The sequence below is a fragment of the Pristis pectinata genome, chromosome 1 (genome assembly GCF_009764475.1).
Source record: "Pristis pectinata isolate sPriPec2 chromosome 1, sPriPec2.1.pri, whole genome shotgun sequence".
Taxonomy (NCBI): domain Eukaryota; kingdom Metazoa; phylum Chordata; class Chondrichthyes; order Rhinopristiformes; family Pristidae; genus Pristis; species Pristis pectinata.
This window is the reverse complement of record NC_067405.1, coordinates 37,370,115-37,385,214: the sequence shown is the minus strand read 5'-3', so window position 1 is coordinate 37,385,214 and position 15,100 is coordinate 37,370,115. Positions and strand designations below refer to the sequence as shown.

General features: G+C 39.4%; 1 protein-coding gene across 3 annotated transcripts in view; it reads left to right on the top strand.

Annotated features, from left to right (window-relative positions):
- The window catches only part of slc4a10a (solute carrier family 4 member 10a), a 182,086-nt gene that overhangs the window by 103,287 nt on the left and 63,699 nt on the right, over window positions 1-15,100 (top strand). For all 3 annotated transcript variants that reach the window (XM_052025762.1, XM_052025752.1, XM_052025742.1), the window contains 2 exons: window positions 604-692; window positions 8,168-8,325. In XM_052025762.1, the coding sequence (XP_051881722.1) occupies window positions 604-692; window positions 8,168-8,325 (247 nt within the window). The remainder of the gene's footprint in view (window positions 1-603; window positions 693-8,167; window positions 8,326-15,100) is intronic.

The window sequence follows — 15,100 nt, the reverse complement described above, 5'->3', positions numbered from 1 at the left end:
AATCTGTTCACTACTATCCATTCTCATGTTATTTTCTTTTGGCTCTGCAACTTGCTCTCTCTCACATACCGCTCAACTCCCCTTTGATACTTTCTTTACTTGTTTACACTGAGGGGTAATTTACAGCAACCAATTAACCTATTATCATGTCTTTGGGATATGGGAGGAAATCAGATCACCCAGTAAAAGTGCATATGTCACGATGAGAATGTGCAAATTCCACACAGACAGCACCCAAGGTTAGAATCCAACATTCTTGGAGCCATGATGCAGCAGTGATAACTATGTCTTCCTTATAATAATAAATAGGCTTTTGGGTTAAGGGTATTTATGAATGCCTAATACATTACGTTAGGACAATGTATTCATTGTTTTCTAATTATGTGCTTTTTGTTTAATGAACCTTTTTGTAATTTTGTCAGTTAGTGAATTGTATCACAGGAATACTTACTGTGAATGACTGGCATAATCTAGTTGTGTGGTATTGAATCTAACAGTTTTCTAATGAATTATTTAGTTCTGGTTATTATTTTTGCAATACTATAAAACCAATTGCAAGGATTCTGTTGCTTTGGAGGACAATAATGCTTTCCTGTGAATCAGGTCACATGATCTCACCACAATCTGCTCCTGCTCATCTGGAAGGCAAAACTGATGTCAGCCGAGAGAACAGCACTGTTGATTTTAGTAAGGTGAGTCACCTCATTGGTAGAATTGTAACAAAGAAAACAAATGTTGTTTTCAACTGAAATGTACAAAATCACTTGTTCTGTGTTAGTATTTTGTAAGTTCAAACTTTCCAAGTGTGTTTTTATAAATGATGGAAGAGTTTTCTGTTTGTTATTCAGGTGAGACCTATACTACTTGAGGTGACTCCAAGCATTCCTAATCTCTCTGTGTCTGCTTTTACCACCACCGTGTCAAATCAGCATCTGAGATGTATGGTGCTTGCTTCCAATCTCCCCCTTCCAAATAGTTCATGCTGAACTACCCAATAACATACAATAATGGCTGAAGTTGAGCATTGCTGCTTTCGGTGGCCTAGGCGTTACATCAAATAGTACAGGTCCATTTACTATGGTGCTATAGAATCTGAAGTTACATGCAGCCAAAGAAAAGATGGAAAATTGCTTTTGCATATTCTAATGGAAATCTTTGTACATCAGGTTTCTTATGCAGTGCCATTTTAGTGCATTTCTCATTCACAAATAAATGTTGATCCAGACCTTTGCTTCTAATTAAGTTTTGGCCAAAATTAATTTACATAAACTTTATCTTACTCACTTGGGTTTCAAATGCATTTTAGGTGCAATTTTCCATATATACCCAAAGTAGAAATTCTACCCCAATTTGATTTGGGCAGTCTTAAATGTATAGGGCTAATATTCTGATATGAGTTATATTTTTTAAATCATTATTCTAAGCTTGATGGAGCATGAATGAAATGTGAAAAGCACTCTCCATGCTTTGAACAAATGACGGAACTAATTTGTTATATTTGACCAGGGAATGTTTGGTATTTTGCAAAGAACACAAATTAAAGTACATTAATGCATGGAACAGAAAATTTTAACAAAATGTTATTCCTAAGCTTCAGCAGGCTCGATTTAAAATGGATAAAATAATTGTAATTGAAATAAAATGTCCTGTTAGCAAATGTGACTTTCAAGTCAACCCACATTAAACAGCTTCAAATCTGGCTTATTTTAATCCCCTTTTATGTTTGTTCATACTATAACCCAAAGCACAGACATTCTTTGTGGTATTTTGTTCAATGCATGGCCTAGTTAGAGAATGAGATATATTGTGGTTGCTAAGTGGTTTGGATAAGTACCATTCATTGCAAGCCAAACTAGCACTGAGAGCCAATTGTAAACCATATTTAATCTGGGCCACCTTTTACAATCGCATTTTCTTTCCTCCATGTTTTTTTTTATTCTTTCTCCCCTGCTAACATTATTACTTGGGTGTGAAGTTGGGCAGGTGCTTTTGTACTTAACCTTTGTTAATATACTTGTTAAGATGAGCACAAAGGGATGCATCTGATCAGTCTAATCTAAGCTGCATTCTTACTTTATCTTTCATTTTTGAATGTGGATTTACATCATGCACTGACAATTATTCCCTTCCTAGTCATAGCTTCTTATGCAAAGAGGTTTGTCAAGAAATGATTGTAATTGATAACAAGATCCATATAATTGCAGCATTTCCACAACCATGGACAATTCCTTTTTTTGGGTACTCTATCAGATGCAATAGTTCTGCTAACACGAGGTGTTGCTTATCATAACAACAATTTTGACCACTCCAATTTCTCATTTACAAGTTGTCCCTTGCTGATACCACCTGAAGTTTGCCGGGTTCAGCATGTATGCTAATGACATCCAGCACTGCCTCTTTTGACTTCATTGTTTCTGTTTCATCAAATTTCATTGTGCAGCAAAATGTGATTGAATAGATGATTGCAGGCTTGAAAGTATCCTAAACTGTATTTTCAACCCTGTGTTCTCTCCATTGTCATGACTGCCTGCTTCCTCCTTCATAACAAAGCGTGTCTTTGCCCTGCCTTACCTCATCTAGTAATAGAAGTCCTTGTCCATTGCTGTTTCTTATCCCTAGCTTCCTGGTGGGCTTCTCATCTTGTAATTCCTTAAACTTCAGCTCACCCAACACAATGCTGCCTGGATCCAAACTTTCAGTGTGTTCACCATCATCACTATTCATGAACTCACGTTGGTCTGGCAAAACCTTGATTTTAGAATTCTCTTCTTTGTTTTCAAACCTCTCTGTTAAAAGCACTACACAATTATAATCGATTTAATCATTTGGCAAAATGTATTTAATTTATTTTCCAGATTTTGTAAAGTATGGCTGAGCATTGAGATCTTGATGTGCATGTATGCAAATCATTAAAGTATCCACGCAGTTACAAAAACGCACGGATTACTTGGATGATAAACAGAGATCTAGAATTGTAATAGAAAACCATTGTACTAGAGCTTTATAAATTACTGTGTAGGCCACAGTCAGATTATTTTGGACAATTCTGGGTATCCTATTTCATGAAACATACGAAGGAGACAGAAAGAGCAATGGGGCATTTACCAGGATGTTAACAGGAATGAAGAGGAAGGCTGAGAAACTTAGGGCTGTTCTCCTTGGAGCAAGAAAAAGGTGAATGCTTTTTTAACGTGCTTTGTGGAACATTAAACAGATGTCATAGGTTTAAACTTGTTCCCAAGACATCTAGAGGGGAGATGATGTGGAGAAATCTTTTTACTAAAAAGCATTGTCTAGAGCTAGAATACTTTGCCTGAAAAGGTGGGAGTAGATGATTCCATAAATAATTTTATGAAGTAAAGTGGATACATACAAGGGAATGAGCAACTTGCATGACTACAAACAAAAAAAAAATGCATGTAGGACTAAGATTGGCTGCTCTTTCAAAGAGCCAGCATATGGCTGAATAGCTTCCTTCTGTGTAGGATGGTTCTGTTATTTTATAAATTCAGTTGCACTCAATCATTTCAAGGATTACTTTTAAAAACTAATTAGTACTTGTGTTCCTAACCATTTAAATTAACTATAACAACTGAGGTTATTTTCCTTTGATTGCGCAAGGAGAAATCTGAATTTTCTTTACTGTTAATTGTTGAAAAATCATGGGAATATGATTTTAAGTTTGCATCTCTCAGAATTGGATTTCATTAATGGAATTAATTCACAATTTAATGTAGTAATAATCCTTTATCATTTCTCAAGCAGCCAACAAGCCATATTTTTTGATTAACTCCACTGTAGAATGCTCAATGTTCACATGAAATAAATTAATAAAAATTGAAAACATCTGGTTATTTGTTGAATAATGTCTTCTTTCTTCCCCCCATTCATAAATAGTTCTCTCCTTATGGCCAGAAATGCATTTTCATGACACAATGCATTCTCACCCCCACAAGTTCATCAAAAAAGTTCACTCTTGATGAATAATATACCCCTGACTACCTCACTCGTGTGTCATTCTCAATACAGCCATTCCTCAATTCATCAAAAGGATGTGATCCTGGGAAAGAAATCTAAAAGGCCTAGCAAGATGGGCTCTGGATATTTTGGTGCAGCATCTTCCCTTGGGTGTAAAATGGTGCACTGTTGCTTATAGAGAAAGTCAGATTTGTAAATCAAAGATAACGTACACCAAAGAGTGATTATTGGCATTATAGGGAGAAGTTATGAATGGAACGTTCTTAAAACAATTGGTATTGGTTTATTATTGTCACTTGTGCCGAGGTACAGTGAAAAGCTTGTCTCACAAACTGATCGTACAGGTCAATTCATTACACACTGCAGTTACATTGAGTTAGTACAGAATGCATTGATGTAGTGCAGGTAAAAACAATAACAGTACAGAGTAAAGTGTCACAGCTACAGAGAAAGTGCAGTGCAATAAGGTGCAAGGTCACAACAAGCTAGATCGTGAGGTCATAGTCCATCTTATTGTATAAGGGAACTGTTCAATGGTCTTATCACAGTGGGGTAGAAGCTGTCCTTAAGTCTGGTGGTAGGTGCTCTCAGGCTCCTGTATCTTCTACCCGATGGAAGAGGAGAGAAGAGAGAATGTCCCGGGTGGGTGGGGTCTTTGATTATGCTGGCTACTTCACCAAGACAATGAGAGGTAAAGACAGAGTCCAAGGAAGGGAGGCTGGTGTCCATGATGCGTTGGGCTGTGTCCACAACTCTCTGCAGCTTCTTGCAGTCCTGGGCGGAGCAGTTGCCGTACCAAGCCATGATACATCCAGATAGGATGCTTTCTATGGTGCATCGATAAAAGTTGGTGAGAGTCAAAGGGGACAAATCAAATTTCTTTAGCCTCCTGAGGAAGTAGAGGCGCTGGTGAGCTTTCTTGGCAGTGGCATTTACGTGATTTGACCAGGACAGGCTGTTGGTGATGTTTACTCCCAGGAACTTGAAGCTCTCAACCCTCTTGACCTCAGCACCGTTGATGTAGACAGGTGCATGTACACCGCCCCCTTTCCTGAAGTCAATGACCAGCTCTTTTGTATTGTTGCCGTTGAGGGAGAGGTTGTTGTCATGACACCATTCCACTAAGCTCTCTATCTCCTTCCTGTACTCTGACTCATCACTGTTTGAGATATGGCCTACAACAGTGGTGTCATCTGCAAACTTGTAGATGGAGTTAGAGCAGAATCTGGCCACACAGTCATGAGTGTATAGGGAGTAGAGTAGAGGGCTGAGGATGCAGCCTCGATGGGCACCAGTGTTGAGAATAATTGTGCCAGAGGTATGCTGCCTATCCTCACCGATTGCGGTCTGTTTGTTAGAAAGTCAAGGATCCAATTACAGAGGGAGGTGTTGAGTCCTAGGTCTTGGAGTTTGGTGACAAGCTTGCTTGCAATTATTGTATTGAAGGCAGAGCTGTAGTCAATAAACAATAGTCTAACAAGGAATACCTGTAACCAGCACTTGCCTGATTTTCAATTGAATATTGTTAATTTTTGACAAACATTTCAGAGTAATCCTTAGGGTTTTGTAAACCTACACCAAAATTCAACAAGACCATGGCTGATTCTGTAACTTGTCCACTTTGACATTTGACACCCATATATTTTGATTCCCTCAATATCCAAAAATCTATCAGTTTTAGCAATGAATATACTTGATGACCATCAGAGGTAGAGAATTGAAATGATTTACAACCCAATCCATAAAGATATTTCTCATCATTCAATGACTGATCTCTTCTTCAGAGTCCATCACTTTTTTAGTTCCAAACTCTCTCCATTCAGAAGAAACAGCCTCTTGGCATCCACTGTCAGTCTCAGAATTGCTCCATCATTAGTACTCACATCTTCAAATTCCAACACCTAAGCTGTGGAATCCCATTTCAAAGCCTCATTGCATCTCCTTTCCTCCTTTATGATCATCTTTAAAACCTGCTTCTTTGACAAAGCCTTTGGCACAATTTTTTGTTTGTAGCTCTCCCATAAAGTACTTTAGGATATTTAAGTTACATATCAGGGTTTGAGTGGTCTACTTCTGTTCCTAAATTCTATGTATGCATGGGAGTAAATAGCTATTGGATAAAAAATGTAGAGAATTAGAATTTATATTTTAATTAAGTTTCTTGTGAATTCCTTGCTGGAATAATTCAAAGAATCTACAGTATGCCATAATTTTGAAATGAAAGAAAAGATTCTTTAATCTGTATGAACAGTTTTAGCTGAAATCCAACTTTAAATTTGTCACTAATGTGGATGTATAGAAACTTAGCCTGTGCATTGTTTTTTGGGATGTAACAGCATGGTGGATGTATAATGAGATAATGAAATAGTATGACTGTGGAGGTACTGGTACCATTTATGCATTTAGACAAAGGTGTAAACATTTTATTTGTAGATATGGAAAAATAATGTGAAGCATAGACTAATTTTGTTTGTATTTTAAAAGAATCGTTTGACAAAGCTACAGAAAATTCAAACCCACAGATAAGCCGGTTAACAGCAGAGGGATTGAATATTTGAATTTATTACAAAGGAATTATAAAAGATTTGAGCTAAGTGTTCAGGTAATTAAGATGGAATTTAATCCCATACACTGCTTGAGAGAATGCAGCACAGACTTGCAATTGCAGTTTCTAGGCTAATTCAGTATAAACCTTTCAGGCATTTCACTATTGTAGTTGCCAGGACAGCCATTCTACGGTTGTCTTTGCTGTGACTGCCACCTTATGTTGCTGTTTTTGACGCATTGCAGTAGATCGTGAGAGTGGAACAGCATATAAATTAAGCAGCATTTTTATATGAATTCATAATATGTAAGAAGAGGATGAGACACATTACATGCAATTATGATAAATTGTAGAATACAGATTTATAGATTCTTTCTGTAAGCAGTGAGTTATTTTGTAGTTTATATATATTTGACGTAAATATTCACTTCAATAATATAACTAAGCACAAGTACATTTTCCCAGCAGATTCGGGTGCCATTTGTTAGTTGGAGGATGTGATGCTAAAAATAATCGGGGTGTTTACGCTGTGTAAGGGATGCCATCAGGGATACTAATTACACTGACTGAATGTATCAAATTATATTTTTGTTCAGTATTCTAAAAATTTTACTTTGAGGTCTAGGAGCTAATTAAGTGGACATTTTTTTTTGATATTTGAAATGTATATGCAAAGAATTTAATGATCTGGCACATTGCAACACTAAGTAGTGGATGTGGGATTGAGTTGTACCGCTGGAGACCTTGCCTTATGAGACAAAGGCCCTCTGGCTGGCACCCTGAAGGGCGGCTACTTTTGGTGGTATTGTATGAGATGGAGGCAATGACTTCAGGAGTTACTGTGAACTGGAATCAATGTGAGGGGGATGTGTAAGGCAGGAGGCTGCCCCACTAATAACAGGAAGAGCCATTTTTTCCACAGTAGGAAATGCATTATCTAAACAGCCACAACCCTTATTTCCATAATTGAATAATAGGACAGACAAGTATTTTCAAGATCAGTGTGCACAAAATTTTTTGGGAGCTACAGATTTATAATGCAGACCACTTCTGAGGGCCACTCTCAGGAAAGGTGTTTTATTATAACGGTGCATAACCAGATGCTGATTTTGTTTTGGTCATAAAGACACCAATGTCAATGTTCTCACTTCTATATTACAGCTGCGTTCTTGTTCTCTTTGCTGCCTTCTGGTTGCTCCATTTGCTATCACTTTATTCCTTGCATCCCCTGCCTACCCATTCATTGCTCTCCTCACTCCTCCATTTGCTGCCCATCACTGCCCCACCAGCTGCTCCTCTTGCAGTCTCACCTCCCGCCCTATCTCCATTGCTCCTTTCCACCTTGCCAATTAGCACAATACCTCCAACAAAACAGAAAATGCTGGAAATACTCAGCAGGCCAAGTGGCATTTGTGCAGAGAGAAACATATCGTGGTTGATGACCTTGCATTTGAATGTGGAAACGTGATCAATCTGAAATATTGACTCTTTCATCTCTCCATCTTTCCTCTATCTAAAACTAGAGTTCGTCTGAAATTATAATGGAAGTGACTTCTAGTGGGTAATATTTACCATTTATTCAGGTGTGATTTATTGATTCTTGTTACATGATCCAATTTTGTTTTTTATCTTGTGCTCTTTTAGGTGGATATGCACTTTATGAAAAAGATACCTCCGGGTGCAGAGGCTTCAAATATTTTAGTTGGTGAACTTGAATTTCTGGATCGATCAATTGTTGCATTTGTTCGTTTGTCTCCAGCTGCTGTTTTATCAGGAGTTGCTGAAGTTCCTATTCCAACACGGTTAGTCTTGCAGATGCACATTGCTTGTTACTCTCTGCTAAGCAACTGTTCACAATGAATGTGCTGAAACATCAATTAGAAACAAAACCATTTCAGCTGATAAGGACATTAAAAACAATATGTTCTCTTTTAAGTTCTAATCTTGGAAACTCAAGTATTTTAGATCATTCAAGAACTAATTGCTAAGGTGAAAAATTTAGGCTCTTTGCCCAGACCAACAAGAAATTATTACATTTCCCCCTAACAATAATGAAACTATCAGGAACCAGTGGATTGCTTGGTTTCCAGCCTTCCCTATACAGTGCCTCTTATTTTAAAAAGAAACTTTTGAGTCTTTATGGCATGAATTGAACAGATGGGAAATCATAATATTTTGATGCGACCATGTAAACGTTTTCAAAAATTAATTTTTTTCCTTAGTTCTTTTTAAATGTTCTTTTTAAATTCTCTGATATTGCTCCATTTTCCCACTTGTGGTTGGTTTGAATAAAGTAGAAAACAATGCTTTTTTTGAGAGAAAATAAATCTTTGGAGTTCATTGAAAGAAACATTAATACTGTTCAACTTTAGCTTACAATGTTATTTTGGATTGGGGGAATAAAACTTGGAGAATTGTAATGGGTGTGATGGTGGGATTTGTGAAGTGTATCAAGGTAGAAGTTTTGCAATGAGCTCACAAGGGATTGCTGCCATCATTAATATTCATGGGATTGGGAAAAGTTCAATTATTAATGTGGCAGTGATGGATAAGGTTACTTGTAGGATACCTTCTGTGTTAGTAGGTCTTGAATGTTGGATGCAAGCAACCTGATACAGGGGAGAACCGTGGTTCTTGCCAAGAAATGAGATACATGTACAGCTATAATGCTGTGTGAAATAAGGACCATTTATGATTATTTTAAAAAATTTTTCCCTGTCATAGGTTTTCAGGCCACAATTATTGATGTTGACTTCTGATGGCACAGGGGAATCGTGCTCAGCTGAGTCATTTTCAATGTCAGAAGCGTACTAAATATGCTATTCTTAATGCAGTAAACATGTGGAGCATTCCTATGGGAAATTAGGTCATGTTAATCCACAATGTGTCTGTTGCTGGCCACTCAAAACTAGCCAGGTTTTCATACTGCTGCAGCTTTCCTACTTCATGATTTAAAGGGGGCATCCCTGAGCAGTCCTGGACCACTGCTGGGAACTAAATACACATAGGTCCCATTTAATCTATTTCCACTGCGTGTATGACAAGCCTATCCTTTCCTTTGTAAGGAGACAAAATTTAACTTCATTCTTATTGTGCAATCCTTTGCAGTTAACAGTGAACACATTTATCGTCCTTATTCCTCCTGTACCTTCATGTTATCTTCCTGTCTCTTTTGTTCAAAGATAATTTCCAATATGTACAGACGTTTGCTAGACTCCCATCTTTTCCACACGCTGCTTTTCTATTCTTCCTATCATTGTGAATAAATACACATTTCCCATCTCACTCTCCTTTGGCACTTCCTTGCCCTCTCACCTAATTTGTCTCTGTCAGAGTGCTGATGAAAATGTTAACTCTTTTTCTCATTCCACAATTGCTGCCTGACCTGCTGAGCTTCTTTGGTATTTTCTGTTTTAGTTTGTATGCTGCCTTTTCTACCCAGATTTGCATCATCAGTAGCTTCTATACATTGCAGTCGATCCTCCATTGATTATTGGTTGGAGATAACTGAGGCCCAAGCACTGTTCTGTGTGCCACCCCACATGTCTCTGTACATTAACTTGTTACCAAACCCCAATCCCATGAACTCTTACTTTGTGTCACTACCTCTTGTGTGACAGTTTAGGAAAATCCTTTGAAAATTCAAATATGTGTTACGTTCACTGGTTTCCCCATTAGCTACCCTGCTAGTTACATCTTTAGAAAACATTTATAAAATAGAGTCATAGAATAGTTATAGCTCAAAATGAAGACAATCTGGCTCGCTACCAGAGTAACTTGTTTGTTCCAACACTTGAGCCCTTCTCCATGGCCTCATGAATTTTTCCTCATGTATTTTCCTGATTTTCACTATTAATCTTCCCTTTATACCTGTGACCACTAATCCTTGATCCTCAATGGTAACAGCCTTCCACTCTCTGCCCTGTCTGGACCCTTCATTATTTTATATACTTCTATCAGACCTCTCCTCAGTCCCAGCACCTGCATTTTATCATTGTAACTGTAGTCCCTCATCTCAGGATGATTCTCGTAAATCTTTTCTGGACCTTTTCTAATGTCATATCCTTCCCATGATTCGATGAACAGAATTGAACACAATACTCCTTTTGAGATTGGATTGGTGTTTAAGGATCTAGTTCATAGTTTGGAAGGGCATTACTCACGGATAAACAGATACTGGAGGTAAATATACAAAAAGGTGATGATCATTGACCTGTTGACAAGATCCAAAGTGGCTTGGTCATTGAGGCATATGGCATGGAAACAGACCCTTCGGCCCAACTTATCCATGCCGACTGTGTTGCCCAGCGAGCGTTCTCCTATCTATGTACTTATCTAGATGGCTTTTAAATTTTGCTAATGTCCCTGCCTCAACCACTATTTCTGGTAGCTCGTCCCAAATATGCACCACCCTTTGCGTGAAGAAGCTACCCCTGATGTCCCTTTTAAATCTCGCTGCTCTGATCTTAAACGTATGCCCCCTTGTTTTTAGCAACCCCTCCCTGGGAAAAAGACTATGTGTCTTCACCTTGTCTATGCCCCTCATGATCTTATACACCTCTATCAAGTCACCCCTCAGTCTCCTATGTTCCAGGGAATAAAGTCCTAGTCTACACAACCTCTCCTTGTAACTCAGGCCCCCATGTCCGAGCAACAGCCTGGTAAACTTTTTCTGCACTCTTTCTAGTTTAACCACATCTTTCCTATAACAGGGTGACCAAACTGTACACAGCACTCCAAGTGAGGCCTCACCAACGTCTTATATAACTGCAACATAACTTCCTACTCCTGTACTCAGTGCCCTGACTGATGAAGGCCAGTGTGCCAAACGCCTTTTTTACCACCCTATCTACCTGTGATGTTGCTTTCAGCGAACTATGCACTTTCATTCCCTAGGTCCATACTATTTACTATATAAGTTCCACCCTGGTTTGATCTCCCAAAATGCAATACCTCACAGTTATCTGGATTGAAAGCCATTTGCCAGTCCTCAGCCCACATACCTAGCGGATCAAGATCCTCCTGTATTTTTCATAACCTTCTACACTATCTCCAACACCACCTATTTTAGTATCATCTGCATACTTACTAACCATGCCTTGTACATTCACATCCAAATCGTTTGTATACATTACAAACAACAAAGGTCTCAGCACCGACCCCTGTGGCGCACCACTAGACACAGGCCTCCAGTCTGAGAAACAATCCTCGACTATCACCCTCTGCTTTCTACCACTGAGCCAATTATGGATCCAATCTGTTATCTCCCCCTGGGGGCTGGCACAGTAGTGTAGTGGTTAGTATAACAATATTACAGCGCCAGCGACCCAGGTTCAATTCTTGTCGCTCTCTGTAAGGAGTGTGTACGTTCTCCCCGTGTGTCTGCATGGGTTTCCTCCCACATTCCAAAGACATATGGGTTAGGAAGTTGTGGGCATGCTATGTTGGCGCTGGAAGCATGGCAACACTTGGGGGCTGCCTGCCCCCCAGAACACTCTATGCAAAAGATGCATTTCACTGTGTGTTTCGATGTACATGTGACCAGTAAAGATCTTATATTATCTATCTTATTATCCCATGTGATCTAACCTTCCAGACTGCCATGAGGGACCTTGTCAAAGGCCTTGCTAATGTCTATATAGACAACATCCACTGCCCTACCTTCATCTACCCTCTTGGTTACCTCCTCAGAGTACTCCAAGAGATTTGTCAGACAAGAATTCCCATGCGCAAAGTCCTGCTGACTGTCCCAAATGAGACCCTGTCTCCCCAAATGTTGGTAGATCCTGTTGCTCAGAATCCCCTCCAGCATTTTACCCACCATCGATGCCAGACTCGCTGGCCTGTAGTCTCTGCTTGTTTTTGCTACCCCTTTTTAAACAACGGTACCACATTAGCCACTTTCCAGTCCTCTGGAACCTCAGCTGTAGCCAGACATGATGCAAAACTCTCTGAAAGGGCCTCTGCAATTTGTTCTCTAGCTTCTCACGAAGTCTGAGAATGCACCAGGTCAGACCCTGGGAATTTATCCACTTTAAGCCCTCCAGTTTCTCCTCCCTGCTAATTTGTATGTGGTCCAAGACAACACTACTCATTTCCCCCGTTTCCCTAGCTTCTGTCATTTTCTCTACAGTAAAAACTGAAGAGAAATATTAATTAAAAATCTCGCCCATTTCCTTTGGCTCCGCACACAGGTGGCCATTTTGATCTTTAAGGGGACCTATTCTCTCCCTAGCTATCTTTCACTCTTAATATACCCATAGAATCTCTTGGAATTTTGCCTCACCTTGTCTGCCATATCCTTCTCATATCATTTTTTGCCCTTCTAACTTCTTTCTTAAGTGTACTCCTACATTTCTTGTAGTCATCAAGAGATTCACTAGTTCCTAATTGCTTATGTGCAGTGTATGCCTCCTTTTTCTTAACCAGAGCCTCAATATCTCTCATCAGCCAGAGTTCCCGAAATCTGCCAGCCTTGCCCTTCACCCTAACAGGAATGTGCAGGCCCTGAACTCTTGACGTCACACTTTTAAAGACCTCCCACTTGGCAGACGCTCCTTTCCCTGCAAACAATCTCTCCCAATCAACCTCTGCAAGATTCCGCCTAATGGCTCCAAAATTTGCTCTGCCCCAGTTCAGGACCTTAACCTGTGAACCGGTTTATCCTTCTCCATAACTATTTTAAAACTAATAGAATTATGGTCACTGGACCCAAGGCGATCACCAACAGACTCTTATGCTACTTGCCCTACCTCACTTCCCAGGAGGAGGTCCAGTGTTGCACCCTGAGTACTCGAACAGGGCAGGAAAGAGATAAAGTTAAACCTATAGTAGGCATGTTTGGCAGCTGGGGAAGAGCTTGGGTACCTTATGGTTCCAGTTGTAAGGTGGCAATGAAGAAAACATTGAATAGCTCTTCAAGGTATGTTGAGGCACAACATTGCCGTGGCTTATTCATGAGTATTTAAGTCTGGGTCAGCAGCTGAAGGCAGAGGATTGCTAATTGGTTGGAGTAAAGATTTGGAGAGGGGGAGGGGTAAAGTGGAAAAGTGTGAAGAATAAAGGCTCCCATAGCACTTCTGAAATTGGATGAGGATGGCATGGAAAAAAAGTCCAGAACTGGAAGACTGAAAGCTGCAGAATCTGCTGTACACCCTGTATATTGGCCTAGGGAGACAGATTGTGGGGAAAAAAAAACTGCAGATGCTGCAAATCTGAAATAAAAACTGAAAATATTAGAAACGTTCAGGTCAGGCAGCATCTGTGGAAAGAGAAACAGAGTTGAAGTTCCAGGTTGAAAACCCTTCTTCACAACTGGGAAGGAGAGGGCTCTGACAAAGGGTCTTTGACCAGAAATGTTCACTTTGTTATCTTTCCACAGATGTTGACTGACATGCTGAGTGTTTCTAGCATTTTCTTTATTTTAATTAGGGGAGCTTGTGTTGGGACTTGAAATACAGGATGAAATTTTAAGATGAACTGATTAGGGAAAACCAACTTGAAGAATATTGGTGAATTGCAAACTGTTGATGACTAAAACCTGGATAGAGAGTTTAGCAACAATAAGATTGACCAAATGATAGATGAATAGAGAAACAAAGGGCTGCAGATGTTGGAATCTAGATGAAAAACACAATGATGCTGGAGGAACTCAGGCCAGGCAGCATCCGTGGAGGATAGCAGGCAGTCAATGTTTCGGGTCAGGACCCTTCTTCAGGAGGGGAAGTTGTTGAAGTGGAAGGTGCTTTTGATGGTTTGAACGCTAGACGTGGATCAACTGATTTGTCAAAGTTGTGTATTGTCTGGTACAACAGGTGTAAGGCAGCCAAAGTCTGTGTTAAGGAACTGGAATTTTTGATGTGAGGGTGTGGCAGAAGGTTTGCGAGTTGTGTGGTTGAATGGAGTCAAACTCTTTTGTTTAAACTTCCATCTGTATTTTGAACTATTTGCAGCCTCAAGGGTTTAAAAATGCTCATTATCCTCTGGGCATGAACTGCTGTTATGCAAAAGTTTCATGTTCCACTTCATTCTTTCACTTTTTCCGCCTGTTGCAGCTTCTGTGTGACAAGCAACCATATGCTTTTTCAATGTTACATTACTGCAGTGTAACATACACTACAATTACTCTACTGAGTATTATGTTTAGTGAGGCATTGCCCCCGAGACTAATTGTAGGACATTGTTTTCTTTGTGTAGATAATTGCACTGTTTTACTACCATGTGGTTTATGCTCTTTGTTGTGGTGGTCAGGAGTTTCGTGGAACTGACTTCTTTTGTATTTGGAACAAATAACCTTTGTTTCCCAGGAGGCTGTCTTCAGTTTAGTTTTACTTTCAAGCAGTTAGGGAAGTGATCAATTTCTTTGTTGAAGTGTATGTCAAAAGCTTTGCTGGTTGTGTGTGCTATCAGTGCAATAAGGCAATAGTAATTTTTTTTTGATTGAAAAGGAGGAAACTGTCAGGTGCAAAAGTGGTGAACTGAGTGTAGCTGTTGAACTAGTGGATAGGTTGTTTCTGGCTGCTGCTGTTTGGTCATGTTCAAAGCTACATTTGCTTGCATTTTTGCTTGCATTTGTTA